At 50.4% G+C, this 15560-nt stretch overlaps 1 protein-coding gene across 2 annotated transcripts in view; it reads left to right on the forward strand.

Annotated features, from left to right (window-relative positions):
• Nucleotides 1–7285: 7285 nt before the first annotated feature.
• The window catches only part of LOC144276781 (tyrosine-protein phosphatase non-receptor type 11-like), an 82784-nt gene continuing 74509 nt past the window's right edge, over nt 7286–15560 (forward strand). Inside the window, exon 1 of one of the 2 annotated variants that reach the window (XM_077837101.1) lies at nt 7286–7394. In XM_077837101.1, coding sequence (XP_077693227.1) covers nt 7381–7394 — 14 coding nt within the window. In that variant the 5' untranslated portion in view covers nt 7286–7380. The remainder of the gene's footprint in view (nt 7395–15560) is intronic. The other variant, XM_077837100.1, reaches the window with a different exon arrangement.

Consider the following 15560-nt stretch of genomic DNA (forward strand, 5'->3'; position numbering starts at 1 on the left):
GAGTTCAAGCAGCACTGGAACTGCTCAGCACTTGGACGGGAAAGGCCCAAGGAAAGCCCAGGGTGCTGCTTCTGGATATGATGGGAACTCAGTAGTGTTGTCTTCCCGGACGTGGTTCAAAAGCAATGCCCTACCGTGGTTGCAGGAGCGCCGTGAGGCTTGGGGTGCTGTCTTTCAGATGAGATGTAAACGTCCGATCCTGGCCCCTCACCATCATTAGATATTTTGTGCCCTTTTTGAAACTGGGGGAGTGGTATTAAATATGGAGTCTAGCAAAAATCCAGTTGGGGGGTTACATTCTGCCAAACTACAATCCCAGGCCCCTGCAGTTTCAGTTACGTAGGTGGTCTTTATTTGCATAGTATTTATGTGTGCTGTTAAACAGTGGTTCTGTGCCAGCCGGCCCAGAAGTGGCTGCATTTCTCCGGTAGGGGAAATGAGAGAGAGAGAGACTAGATGGATTGGGGAGAGATTATAAATCACTTTGATCAGTTCGTGAAATGCTTTGGGATCCTTCTGGATGACTGACCTTATCGAAATGTGGTTTAAGGATCAGGCTTCTACCTAAACCCCTAGAATCTTAGGGTCAAATGGGGCCTTCATGCTCTTGGAGAGAGAACTTTGGGTGTGTGGCTGCTAAGATTAGTAATGGTCTAGAACGCAGGCTCTCAACGCCAACAATGAGGCTCCTCTGGTACTTTCTACAAGAATTGGATTTTATACAGCTGCCCTTAGCCAAAACTCTCCCTCTCTCCTCTGCTGACCAGTGTTCTATGGGGTGACTGCTGCCCTTCCACCCCAGATGGTGCCACATTTCAGTGGTGCTCTTCCGGCAGCACAAAGGGCCTGATCTCGCTCCTGTTGAAGCCAATGGGAGCATACTGGGCCCCTGGTTTATTTGCCTTCGCACTCTCCAGCATGGAAATGCACTCTACAAATGTAAGGCAAATCCCCCCTGCCCCGGTTACGCTTTCTGGCGGGTGTTAGATTGTTAATAAGCCCAATGCCTGCTGCATGCGCACCCCAGCCCTTTAGCACGTTGGCATTTACCAGTCTGTTCCCCTGCCCCCATACGAATGCCTAGGAGAACGTATGTATTATAGCTAAATATACCATGTCCTGAGCCTGCAGCAGGAAATGCCTTCAGGCTTGGGCATGAATGATGAATTCCACAGCTACTGATGAAGGAGCTGAATCCCCCTTCCCATACAGTTATGTTGGGCATGCATCATCACAGCCGCTCCCCCCTCGGTGGCGGCTCGCTATCCCTCCCTGGCATGCGTCAGAGCAGTTGCCTCAAGAGACCGGCCTGGAATTAGCAGAGGCAAATGAAAAAGGAGGGAACAAAGAAGCCATCCTGGGTAGGATCTGAACTGGGGACCTCTGGAGCAGAGATAGTAGCACTGTCTACAACATGGACTCGTCTAGGTTAACACCTGCTAGAATTTACTCGGGATAAAGTCAATGGGGTTTGGCTAGAAATGTAGCCCGGTGGTTATTATCATGTAACATTCATTCTGCAGGGCTCAAGCAGGCTGAGGGCCCCGTTGGGCTACAGTACTGGGCAAACATCTACCAAGGGGCAGTCCCTGCATTAAACATCTTACCATCCAAGGGCCTGATTCTCCACTGCTTTGGATCACATTGGTGTAACATACTGGGGAATGCAGTGACTGAGGTTGGATAGAATCGGGGAGGCCAGATTCCCAGCTGATGGAAGTGGGAGCATCCCCGCTAGCTTTCGGGGGGGGGTGTCCATTTACAGCAGCCATTTGGTCCTGGCGTTCGATAGCAGTTACTATAACCAACTCTAGGGTGGAAAAGAGAGTCAGATCCTTTCTAGCAGGGTTTTTTTGTTGTTTGTTAACCCTCCCATGAAATTTTCTCTAGTCGGGATAGACTCCTCTCTCAAACTGCTGAAGCGGGTTCAGAAAGGTTCCTTTGTCTCCGTTCAGCCCGGACAGGATTTTTACCGGCCATGTCTGCCTCAAGGAGAACCCATTGCTGTGTCTCTCACAATGGAGCGCTACGAGGTCTTCCCAGGAGCTAGCGCACGCAGCAGCCGGGTTCTTTTGGTGGCTCTTTTGTCTGTTGTGTCTCATCACACGTTATAAAATCCACTGGTTCACAGCTGGGTTCGAAACGATGCAAGCCTGCCATCCTACCCACTGAAAAGTGAGCTAGCGGCTGCTGCCAGGGCCCTGGGTATTCCCCGAATAGAAGTGGAATTCGATGTGTCTTATTATAGTTCTAAAACTGCTATTTGTGCTACGGCAAGCGGGTCCAGGGCTGGGGGAAGGGGAGTTGGTCAGTCATGTTCTGGCTTTTTCTGCCTTAGACAGCTGGCTTTGTTTTCTCGCAGTGCTCAGGAAAGGGGCCGGAGGCCAGTACTTTCTTTGGGCTAAACTCTGCCCTCATATAAAGCGGTGTAAATCATTAAAGTCCTCTGCATTTACACCACAGATGGCCAAATATTTGTACAAGCATCCTCACAATTGGCCAGCTGGAGCCTAGCTCCAGGGATGCTGATTGACACCAGCTGAGGATCTGGCCCAATGTCCCACTCATTGGCCTTCACCTTTGCCCTGGGAAAGAGGAGGTGAAACATATCTCAGAGTTAAGGGGACATTTGGCCTCCATGGCCCACTCAACCCTTGCCCATTTGGCTGAGGCTAGCAGGGGCACCAGTTGGGCTGGTGGTGCTTCTGATGGGGACAACTAGAAACTGCAGAGCTCCACCAAACTCATTGCATACAGCTCCACAATCAGCCTTCACCTGGTAATTATAGGCTACAAGGACTTGGCTTTGCTTTTCCAGGGGCACAATTGGTTTTACTTAAAGCTGACATGGCCAGACCTGCATGAAAGAGAGAGTGAGTCTGATTCTTCTTTCATTTACACACATTCAATTTTATTGACTGCAGCGTGACACTGGATCCAGACCCTAAGGCTGTCAGGTGGAAGAGACATGGCAGTAGATCGTATCCAGTGTCTTAGTACAGAATTCAAGGAATAACACAACATAGATCCCTTTCTATTGTCCTTCACATTTTTTAAAGCTCTGTCCTCCTCCCCACACACATGGCACCTAAGTTCTTGGGGCTATTCCTTCTATTCTTCTCTCTGCCTAGACTGCAAGAACGTTGGCCTGCATATTTCATCACTTCGGCCTTTTCTTTTCCCCTTCTCTGTTCTTGCACGTTATTTCCCTGTTTGCCCGTGTCTGTCCCCACGCCAGCTCTGAAGCAGTGGTTGGCTGTCCTACCACCTTTCACAGAATGCTGTTTGATCCTTCTGATGAAAGATGCAACGTAAACATGCTCCAGCCTGCATCCTTCAGGTCTGTAGTACCAGGCGTTCCTCATTTAACCAAAATGGTAGCACTCCTGTTGTGGATTAGCTTCTCCCAGACCTACTCACGGGTTATTGGTTTGTAACTGTCTTGCCCTCTAGTGGCTGGTTTGTAAAGCAGTGGGCTGGCAGAATGGGCCTCCAGTGACCTCTGCTTTTTCTTACCAGCCTGATTACCAGCTTGCTCCTTTCATCAGAAACCCAAAGGGGGGGGAACCTAGGGTGAGGGGCTGCCGATTTAAGAGATGTACCAAGGCAGCGTGGTCGTTGTTCCTCTGAAACCTAAGCCTGATCCTCTCTCTAATATCACTGCGTAGGCACAGGGATGATCACAATGTGCTCCTTCATATTTTTAAAGACTCTCTCTCTCCAAAAGAGAAGGCGAAACAAGGAATATAACCAACTTTAAAGACCAAGTGGGCCAGTGCTCATAGGCTTACCTCTTAAGAACATAAGAACGGCCATACTGGGTCAGACCAGTGGTCCATCTAGCCCAGTATCCTGTCTTCGGACAGCGGCCAATGCCAGGTGCTTCAGAAGCAATGAACAGACCAGGCAATCACTGAGCGATCCATCCCCTGTCTTCCACTCCCAGCTTCTGGTAAACAAGGGCTAGGGACACCTAGATCAGGGGGCTGCCTCCATGACCATCTTGACTAATAGCTATTGAGGGGCCTGTCCTCCAGGAACTTGTCTAGTTCTTTTTTGAACCCCGTTATAGTTTTGGCCTTCACAGCATCCCCTAACAATGTCTGGTATTATATTGACATGTCTGGTAGCTTTATGCAATCTATTTGGTTTTGTACTGGTGTAGCTGGCAGGTTTTTTCTTCCTACCTGGTATTGTACAGGCACGGTGGGCTGCTTTACCCTAAGTTCATTAAAGGAAAGAGAATGTGGAAAAAGCTAATGCACTCAGTGCTTTTTTGGCCTCTGTCGTCACGAACAAGGTCAGCTCCCAGACTACTGCACTGGGCAGCACAGCATGGGGAGGAGGTGACCAGCCCTCTGTGCAGAAAGAAGTGGTTCGGGACTATTTAGAAAAGCTGGACGAGCACAAGTCCATGGGGCCGGATGCGCTGCGCCCAAGAGTGCTAAAGGAGTTGGTGGATGTGATTGCAGAGCCATTGGCCGTTATCTTTGAAAACTCCTGGCGATCGGGGGAAGTCCAGCTATGTTTGCTGTTCCATGTAGTAATTATGTGTGCTGCATTTTATTTTATTTATTTATTTTGAAAGGTGGCAACCTTATGTTAACTTTCATGCTGGGCAATTAAAGCAGATCAGATGACAACATAGCAAGGAAAGGTGAGGTGGCGGTCCTCACCTCTTAATTAAGTGGTCTAGTTTTAGGGAGCAGATGAGGTTAGCTTCATCCAACGGTGGAGGGAAGAAAATCTACAAAGGTATTGAACTGTGGAGAAAGGTAAACAGCACATCAGAATACATTAAGCAATTGATCATGCAAGCCACAGAAAGCTATGGAGAGCAGTGGGAATGCTTTCCCTGGCTGGGAAATTATTGAGCCATAATTAATGTGTAGGAAGCACTTTGAGAGCCTGTGAAAAGAGGTCGTAAATGCCAATTACACATGTATTATAAAAGTTTAGAAAGCAGGGGCATGGTAATGTAGACAGGGTTGCAGGAGGAGGAAGGTTTCCTTGGTTTTTCAATAGAAGCAGTGCTTTATTTTTTTATTAATGTCTTAAACACATTAGTTCATCCAAAGGGATCTCAAAGCCTTTTCTAAATATGGACCACGTCCTACTTACCTCAGTGGTGTGAGTAGTCCCACTTCAGGGGGGCTGCTTGCAAGAGTGGCCGTAGAGAAACGTATGCAGACACCTCTGGGAAAGCAGCAGTCTGGTGTAGAGGAGGGAAGTGGAAAACTGTGTTCTGGGGCGACAGGGGAACAAGAAGCGCCCTTGTACCTGTAGTGGGCAGCAGACCAGAGAGGACAGGTCTGTCCCTTTCTCCTCCTGAGCAGCAGGTCAACTTGTGCTCCGAGCTCCTGCCTAAATCTGTCAAGAAAACAAAGGGCAATTGTATGAAATTTACAGGATAAAGCTTATATTAAAGGAAGGCCTATCACAAGACTACACACTGGCATCTCAACGTGTGACCTCTGGTCTTCTGCCTTGTGCGGCTGGAGCCACAGGACAAAGCACGGCCTCGAATGACTGAGCCAGAGGGCCAGGCACCAAATCCAGGATGTTGCTTGAACGAACGCCACACACCCTGCCCCAGGAATTTTATTTATGCAGCAGCGGACTAGGGCGGACTAGGGCTCACACCATGCTGTGGCAGGGGGACTAAGGAAAATGAGCAGGCTCCAGCAGGCCTGTCCATGGACTCTAGGGAACAACCACAGAGCTACCCTCCGTCCCCATGCCCCTGGGCATACCTCCACCCTGACCCAGCCCCGGCCGTAGGGGGACCACAGGCTGTGATCCCCTTGGTGGGGCGTGCACCCTTCAGCACTGGGCTCCTGCCCTGCCTCTTCAACCAGGCTCGGCCTTTCCAACCTGACGCCCAGCTGCCTAAGCCAGTGTCTTTCAATCCGTGGGTCACAACCCGCTACTGGGTCGCAGCATGTGAGGTGCTGGGTCGCCTTGCTCTGGTCAGCACCGCCAACCGGGATGTTAAAAGTCCCGGCGGCGGTGCTACCCGGCTAAGGCAGGCTAGTGCCTAACTTTTCCGACACCGCGCTGTGCCCTGGAAGCAGCCAGCAGCAGTCCAGCTTCTAGGCAGGGGGGCCCCGGGGCTCTGTGCACTGCCCCCACCCCGAACACTGGCTCCGCACTCCCCAAGCCTTGGGTCCTGGCCCATGGGAGCCGGGGGAGGCGGTACCTGTGGGCGAGAGTCGTGCAGAGCTGCTTGCGCGTTGCCACCTCGGAGCCAGACCTGCTGCTGGCCGCTTCCGGGGTGCAGCGCGGTCCGTGGTGCACCCTGCCTGCGCCACTGAGCCGCCAGAGGCAAGTCCGTGCCCTGGAGCCCCTCCTGCACCCCAAACCCCTCATCCCCATGCAGAGCCCTGACCCCCTCCCACACCTCTGCCCCAGCCCTGAGCCCCCACAAACCTGGAGCCCCTCCTGCATCCCAAAACCCTCATCCCCATCCACAGCCCAGAGCCTGGCCCCCCTCCTGCCCCCAATCCCCTGCCCCAGCCCTGAGCTCCCCCAAACCCAGAACACCTTCCTGCACCTCAAACCCCTCCTTCCTGGCCCCACACCAGAGCCTGCACCCCCAGCCCAGAGCCCTGACCCTCCTCCTGCACCCCAACCCCCTGCCGCAGCCCTGAGCCCCCCCCGCACCCCAATCCCCTCATCCCCATCCACAGCCCAGAGCCTGGCCCCCCTCTTGCCCCCAATCCCTGCCCCAGCCCTGAGCTCCCCCAAACCCAGAACACCTTCCTGCACCTCAAACCCCTCCTCCCTGGCCCCACCCCAGAGCCTGCACCCCCAGCCCAGAGCCCTGACCCTCCTCCTGCACCCCAACCCCCTGCCGCAGCCCTGAGCCCCTCCCGCACCCCAAACCCCTCCTCCCCAGCTCCGTTGGGTCTTGGGTATCAACAATTTTCTTCAACTGGGTCCCCAGAAAAAAGGGTTTAAAACCCACTGGCCTCAGCCTTCCCCTCCCCAGGGAGTGCGCTGCCCCTTTAAGAGCCGCAGCGGCCGCCCTGCCTCTGTTGATGGGCGGTGCCAGTTGCCAAGCGGGGAGGGAGGGGGCGGAGGAACAGAGGGCGGGGTTCCCTCTCGTCACAGGGAGGGCTTTCCCCCTGCTGACACGTGGTTCAACCTTCCAGCTGGAGGAGGCGGGGCTAGCCTGGCCGCCTTGACCAATGGGCGGCCTGGGGGATGCGGGCAGGGGGCGTGCCCAGACCATATGTGGCCCGGGAGTGGGCGTGGCTAGGGACCCCGAGCCCCGCCCCTTTCTCTGACCTGGGCAGCTGCGCCTCGCCGGCCGGCAGCCTGCATTGAGCGGCGCAGCCCCGTGCATCGCCGGCGCCCGCCGCGCTCCCGGCCCCGGCCATGACTTCCCGCAGGTAAGGGCTGCCCGGGGGGCGGCCGCCTCGGATCCCTCCTGCCGGGCCCTAGCCTTCCTCCCTCCGGCTCCGGGCTGCTCTGCCTCGCCCCTTCCCCGGACCCCTCCGCGGAGCTCTCCCGGGGCTGCGATCCCTTCGCACCCGGCTTTCTGGTCCCCAGGCGGGGGGTGCGCGCCCTCCTGGCCGGGCTGCGGCTGCTTGAAACCTGCCCTGGGCGAAGCACCCCACTGAGCCCAGTCCCTGGCGGGGCATGGGCTAGCCAACAGCCCTGGGCGTGAGGGCAGGGCTTGTGCTTTGTTCGCGTGGGTCCGCCACATGGGGGGGGGACAGGGCGCTGCTGGCTGGCTGGCTTGTGGGGACCCGCGTTTTGTTTTGTTTGTACCGTCGCCTGGGCCCCGATTTCCTTTTTTTTTTTTTTTTTTCTTTTCTCTTTTTTTCCAAAGAAGTTGCTGAGTTGGTAGAAAGAGCCTTTCCGCAGTGAGGCAGCAAATAAGTTAACCTAGAGGAAATCATGAGAGCAGCTCCTGAAGGCTTGGAAAGTTTTGGCCTTGTGGGGGGATTTTTTGTGTGTGTGTATGTGTGTTTTGTGTTTTTGTTTTCAGAGCGGACTCTGGTGCCTATTGCATTGTGTCGTGACGTTTAATAATCTAGCCAGCCTCTTGGGCTGTATTGTGTTAAAGGAAGCGGAAGGTGCAAAGGAGCATTTAAGCTGATATTGGCCAAAGCTTGTACCCAGAAAGGAACTCAGAAAAGTACTTTCCTCTGTGCATTGCTAAAGCCAGGGATTTGAGGCGGGGGGGAGTTGATGTTGCTGTTTTGGCCAGAGAAAAGGAGGACCTCAGTAGCGGATTTCTGCTGCAGTTCATAGAATATCAGGATTGGAAGGGACCTCAGGAGGTCATCTAGTCCAGCTCCCTGCTCAAAGCAGGACCAATCCCCAAATGGCCCCCTCAAGGATTGAACTGACAACCCTGGGTTTAGCAGGCCAATGCTCAAACCACTGAGCTATCCCTCTCTTTTGCTAGTTGGCAAGGTAAAGGCAATTAAAAAGGTAGCCTTTGAAAACAAAACAAATGGGGCATTATCGTCCATCTGTCACATACCTCTCAACTCCTCCTGCCCCTTGGTCCTTCTTTCATTCAAAAAGTGAGTTTTCTCCAAAGTCTGCTGTCCTTTACCAATCGGGCTTGATTTAAACCTATTATACTGACCACGGGCACCACCCAGATGTGGTTAAAACTGAGTTCTGCTTTGCAGATATAATGTGTGAAGTTGTTTCATATTAATGCTTTTAATGTGCATAGCTGCTCCATAGTTAAAGTTGCACTGAGCTTTTCAGTGAAGGCGGGATTAACTGTGCTCACTCTAACACATGAGTCGTTTGGCTTCAGGCTTTCTTGACAAAGTGTCTTAACTCAAACTCTGCAAAGCTTTCCTTTTTCCCGAAAGGGGAGGGAGAGAGATGGTGGCTGACTCTGAATGTCTTCCCTAAATACTCAAGGCCTAAATCTGCCTCTGTCATAATCAGTCAGTTGCAAAATTGTTCCTGACTTAAGCCTCTGTCCTGCAGTAGTTCTGTAGAGGAACCCCATTTCCTTTACTGGGGCTCTTCATGAGCACAGGGTTCTGATAGCAACAGCATCATAAGGGACTTAGAGCAGCCCTTGGTTCGCTCTTTATTTATGCAGGGGTTTTGTTAAGGAGGGGAGGTGAAAGATGTTACCTACCTTTAAAAGTTACTAGTAACTGGCTTCCTGAGCAGTGGGTCTAAAATGGGCAAACGGCCATTGCAAAGGATTTCTCTTGGGCATGCCAGCTGCTTTGACTTGTGATCCTATGAAACCAAAACACCTGCATAGCCCTATATACCCCCAAGTGGCTTCGCTCGTGGAGTCTGTCAGGAAGAATCACTTTCAAAGCTTTTGTTCGTATTAAAAATGGGGTGGAGGGTGTCTCTTTCTGCTGGGAGGGTTGAGATGGCGGTGGAAAGCAACGCCACAAATGACTGACATTTTAAACTGTGTGATGTGGCTAGCTATAGGACAGAGATGGTCTTTTTGTTCTATGTTTGTACAGCACCTGGCACAATGAAATTCTGGTCAGTAAATGGTGCTCCTAGACACTACAGTGATATAACTAATGTCTCTGGACTTGGGTGGTAATCGAAGGAATCTGTTTTCACTTCACTCCAAATATTTCTGGGTAGTAAGTGTTTGTTCATGATTTGGGATCTTCATACTTCTTTTTCTTAAAGCAAAACGTTTGAAGTTTGCCTTAGACGCTTTCCTGCAGGGAGAGTCACATGAATGTTTGAGCCAAAGTATAATGGGGGAAGTAAAAAAATAAAGGTACGGCACTAAACTGGTGGGTGGCTTGGTCGGTTACGAAGCATACGTCTGCTGACGGGCAATGGAGTTAGAGCAGCGGAGTGGGCGTCTAGACGCTTGGGTTCTATTTTCAGCTCTGGCCCCAGCACTCTGTGAGCTTGAGCCTGTTGCCGTAAGCGCTCTCTGCCTCAGCTTCTCTGTCTCTAAAATAGAGATAATGGGCCAGATCCTCGTCTGGTATAAATTCTCCCAGCATTATTGACTTCAGTGTAGTGACGTGACTCATAGCAGATGAGGAACTTCAGTGAAGTCAATGGAGCTGTGAAGGTTTACACCAGATAAGAATTTGTCCTAATGCCAGTGTAACCCATCGGCTTGGTATGTATTGTGAACATAAGAACGGCCCTACTGGGTCAGACCCAGGGTCCATCTAGCCCAGTATCCAGTCTTCCGACAGTGGCCAGTGCCAGGTACATCAGAGAGAATGAACAGAACAGGGAATCATCAGGTGATCCATCCCCTGTCGCTTATTCCCAGCTTCTGGCAAACAGGGGCTAGGGACACCATTCATGCCCATTCCTGCATCTTCCTCTGGGCCCAATCCAGAGATGATGTGGTTCTGTTTCAGGCCGCAGCTGCAGAGCCTGGCTCTTTGGTTCAGGCTGTAAAGACTTGCATGTTTAGCTTTGGGCATCCCTAGTTCAATCCCCAGTGTGTCTTCCAAGACAGTGGCTGTCACACCTGCTTAGCAAGAGTGCAAGCAGTATCGTGAACATCTACAGAAACACAGTGAGATGCGTAGGGGCAAAGGGCAATAGCTGGGCAAAGTGTTTTCTCACACCGTGCACCTGCTTTCTTGTTCGCACCTATTTTAGACTTGCACGGCAGCCCGTGGCACTCAGAGGTGCTCTGGAATGAATAGGCTTCCTGGCTGCATTCTCAACAGATGGCAGTGCAGAGTGCTTGCAAGTGAGTGCAGGGCTCAGATGTGTCTTCCTAGCTGACTGTAAGAGGCTACCGCGAGGGGCGGGGGGTTCTCCTCCATCAAGTGATACTCCAGTGGTGCCTGCCCAGGCCGAGGTGTGCTGATCTGCTGCTTTGAGTGCCACCTCTGTGGCTATATCTACCCTCGGCATTGCGATGAGGTGCTTGCCAGCTTACAATGCCGGAGGTAAGTGTGGGTCATCACTCCAGGCACAGGGTATGTGTGTGTGAGAGACAGACTTGGCTTTAAACCCTCGGGGGGTGGTCTCCTGTCCTAGTGGAAGGCAAGACCAGATCCCCTGATATTCGCTTCACTGTGTGCGTATTTAATGCTTCAAAGTAGGCTCTGCCTGATGTCACGAACCGGTTGCGTGCTGCGTTGTTACCTTGCCCCTAGGCTGAAAGCTGGGAGGCGGTGACCCCTTTACGCGAACTGAGGCTGCTTCGGATGCATTTGCTGTTGGGCTCCGTTGCCTGCGGCTTGTGGTGTTGCTGAAATAAGAAGGTTCTGTGCTCAGTAATATGGCGCCTGTTTTTGGCCCTTTCCACTTCAAACTCTGGGTCAGTAGTCTCGTGTGTTGGGGATGGGGTTTCAGGTGATGGGAAGAGGGTGCAAGCTGTGAATTGATCCGGACCTTTCCTTCAAAGATCAGATTGCTGCTGCTTAGGAGAGGGCTTCAGCATGTGGACCGTCCTCAAATGAGCTGATGGAAATCATATCTGATTGGCCATTAGACAGGGATATCCAAGGGCACCTGGTCTACAAACTAGAGAGCAAGTTCTCTGCCCCGATGAGCTTACAGCTTTCGATACGTAACTGGGCTTGGAAGGATGAGATTTGTCAGGTCACATCGATTTCGCAAACTGCGGAAAGAATATTTCCACTAATGTTGGAAATTAACAGCTCGGCAAAGTAAGAAAAACGCTGCTTGAGAACTTATTAGAGGTTTTGATGGAAGGATGTTTGCGTGGTGTATATTGACGTGTGACAATGCCATTTTGTGGTTTAATGGTTAAAACTTTCATTCTTTCTTGAATCTCGGTGCTTCTACTGGTATTACATAATGGTCTGATCCAAGCCCCCCCACCCCATAATTTTGTACAACTGTGGATATTTACATTTATGACAATTAAAAGAAAATCCTTAAAACCCAGAATTCTGCACAAGTGTGAAAATTAAATTGATTGAAGAATGCTTTAAAATGAACAGTGCTATTATCTGTCCAAATTTACTTTTAAAAAGGAGGGGAAAGGAAAGCATCTTTGGACAGCTTTGTTACAAAGAATTGACACTTTTTTTTTAATGGCTGAATCTTGCTTTCCCTAGGCACAGAATGGGACTATGATGAGGATGTGAGCTGGACAATTAAGCCCTTTATTTGTGCGATTCTCTGCCCCCATACACAAAACCGGAACAAATGATCTGCCATGAAGTGTGTGGCGGGGGAGGGAGCAATGGCGTAGAGGGGGCAGAGCTGAATTCAGCATTGGGACTAGCCTTGCTGGTAGTTGGCATTTGACACACCTGCTTGTGTGTATCTGTTTTGGGAGGATAATGCTATGTGCTAAAACTGCTCTTCCTTTAAAGGAAGGCGTAGCTTTGGGGTAGGGAAATAAGTTCCTTCTCTTATTGCACATATACTTATTTAATCAAATCACATTAAAATTAAAAACTCCCCTTCTGCTTCCCTCCTACCCTACCCCCTCTCCCCCTCGAACTGCAGGTGACAGATGCTAATCTCACTGCCTCGTTACACTTCTTGAAGGCACTTGGATACTAGGAGCAGTGGGGGCTGTATAAGGGAGTGTGTGTGTGTAAAGTCAGAAGTGTTCACAGCTCTGCACTAGAGGGGAAATGGGTTTGTTGTCTTAAAACTGTAACACAAAGCTGTCCCTGGCTCCTAACTTTAGTCTTCTGCCAAAGCTTTGTTGTATTGGTTCTCAAAGGCAGGCTGATGAAAGAATGGTCACTTCTTCCTTCCACCCCTTTATTCACCCTTTAATAGCATCTGCTCCTGTTCAGGCCTCAAGGCTTTGACTGTCCGAAAAACACCCAAATCTGCAAGGTTAGAGAGAGCAAGCAGCAGGGTTCTGCTGAAACACCCCAGCTGGCTTGTCGAGAAGTCAGACGTCTAAGAATAGCTCCCCCAGCCTCGTGCTTAAGTCCACTCCGGTGAGATTAGAGGTCTTTTTGCTGGGATGTAGAGATCTGAATGGATAAATCTTGCCTCCCAGCCCAGCCCGGCTGCTACAAGCTCCTATGTGCCCTGCATCCTGTTCCTAGAAACGAGACGCACAGCACACGTACTGTTGCTCCTGCAGGACCCAGATCTGTGCAGGGCAAGGCTTTAACTTCCATCAGTTCCCTGGGACTTAGGGACTTGGGTTTAGGAAGAAAGAAGGGGTGGAGGAAACAAGCAGAGCTGGGTGGGAAATGGTCTCTCTCCCTCTCCCCCCACCCCCCCGAGACTTTTTGCATGAACAAAAAAATGTTTTGTACCAAATCTGGACAAAGTCAATCTCAAACATTTTCCAGAACAAGAAAGGTGTCTTTTTCCAGTTTGTGTCAAACAAAATATTTCATTTCAATTTTGCCCTTTTTTTGTGATCCACCCCCGTCTTCCTTTCCTGACTTCTGGCAATCAGGCTTAGGGTCACCCTGAACATGTGGTTGCATACCTGACCGTCTTGGCTAATAGCGGTTGATTGATCTGTTCTCCATGAACTTAACTCGTTCTGTTTTGAACCAAGTAGTACCTTTTCACCATCATGACATCTCATGAATAGTTAAGGCCCTTTGTTTTCTGTTTTTATTTAATTTTTCCTGGGAATTTATCCGTGTGTGTTACCACCACAACAAAAACAGGTGACAATCAGTGCAAAAAACCTAGTCATTTTTCTGGGTAAATATCAGGGTTTATTTTGGTGGACGGAAAGATGGGGGGGATGTATTCAATAGATTGATTGCTTTGAATTCTGTTCATCAGTTTGGCTTGCTGTAGAACTAAAACAGAACTCAAAACACAATACCACCTTTGAGTTTAAGAAAAGAATACATCTCTAATCCCCAAATAAAACTTTTGATTTGAATAAACAGTTTACTGTTGTAGACTTAGAACTATTAGCCTGTAAATATTTACAGCGCATAGACTCAACTTTGTCCTTTTCTCCTGTTTTTGTTTTTTTGTAAACTTGTGAATACTTCCTTGTGTTCTGAAACGTGTTCTGATACAGATTTTCATTTTCTTCCCATTTCAGTGTGTCAAATCTTTAAATTGTTCTCTGCTACAGCTTGAAATGTGTACATGGTGGGTGTGAGATTCATCAGTATGTTCAGATGCGCACGCACTTCAGAGCTTGCATGTGTGCCCATTTGTTTGTTGTGTGTATCTTCTAGACTAATACAGAGCCTTACTTCAACAGGCAGCTTTGCATATACACACAGACTAACGTATTATCATAGTACCTATATCTCACGCAATGTTTTGTATTTTCCTAATAAAACAAGGTTTTCTTTATATCTGATACAAAAGTAGGGTGACAATCAGAAAATACTGAGGAATACTTTTTGTAAAACCTGAGAATTTTTCGGTAAAAATCAGTTTAAACCGAAAATGAAGGGTCTCATGAATAGTGTGGAAAGAGAACATAAGAATGGCCTTACTGAGTCAGACCAATGGTCCATCTAGCCTAGTACCCTGTCTTCTAACAGTGGTCCGTACCAGATCCTTTGTCGGGAATGAACAGAACTGGGCAATTTTGATGGTCCCTCCCATTATACGGTCCCAGCCTCTGGCAGTCAGAGGTTCAGGGCACCTAGAGCATGAAGTTGCGTCTCTGGCCATCTTGGCTAATAGCTGTTGATGGAGCGCTCCTCCATGGTCGCTCCAGGCTAAGAACCACAGCTCTAAGGGTAAGTCTGTAGTGCATTGTAAACTTGCGTCTGTGAGATCCGGGCTTGTAGACTTGGTGTTTGCACACCTGCACGGGAGTGTGCACTCGACCTTGGACACCTGGGTTTACAGTTGCTGGGCCTGGGTCCCTCTGCTGTGTTAGCATGTCTGTCGTGCCCTACACAGACCTTCTGACTCAAGTCTGTGCCTTGAGCTGCTTCCAGAATGACAGGGCGTGAACCCAAGTCACAGCGGGACTTGAGCTCTGGCCCAGCCAGAGCCTGCTGCCCTGCCACCCCAGGGCTGAAGCCCAAAGCCTGAGCCCCACTGCCCCTGGGAAGGTGGGGAACTCACTATCTGGCTGCTCCTCCAGCGTTGTGCCCCAGGTGGGCAGGATCCAGCCCCTGCTGGCAGCTCCAGCAACCAACCGCAAGGTGGTGCATCCAGGAGCAACAGGGAGGGACCACTACTTCCCCCTCTCACCTATCACAGCCCAGGATGCTGTGGCCACAAGCAAAGCCCCTGGCGGCTGCGTGCGACCAGAGTGGCCGCATTTGAGAAACCCTGCTGAAGCAGCCTGTACAGATGCTACTTCACTTTTGGCTTTTAGGTTTTGGGCTCCCTTCTGCCAGGCAGGCCCCAATGCCAGAAAGCCGGGTTTGTAGTCATTTTATTCCAAGGAGTGAGTGAGTTAAATTTGCAGCTTGGCAAGCATCTAGAAGTGAGTTTACAGCGAATTTAAGGCTGAAATTCTGGCCCTATTGAAGTCAATGGGAACTTTGCCATTTGCTTCAGTAGGGCCAGGGTTTGACCCCGAAACTGGCCTTAGTACATGAAAATGTAGAATAAACATTAAGCTGTGGAGTCTCTTAATGGCCGTTGTATCTGCAGAACTGCCAGCAGGTAGGGAATTAATGACCCACCTTCCCCTGGAAGAAATCAGTGCTCTATGCAGTGCACCT

Source organism: Eretmochelys imbricata, chromosome 18 (genome assembly GCF_965152235.1).
Source record: "Eretmochelys imbricata isolate rEreImb1 chromosome 18, rEreImb1.hap1, whole genome shotgun sequence".
Lineage (NCBI taxonomy): Eukaryota > Metazoa > Chordata > Testudines > Cheloniidae > Eretmochelys > Eretmochelys imbricata.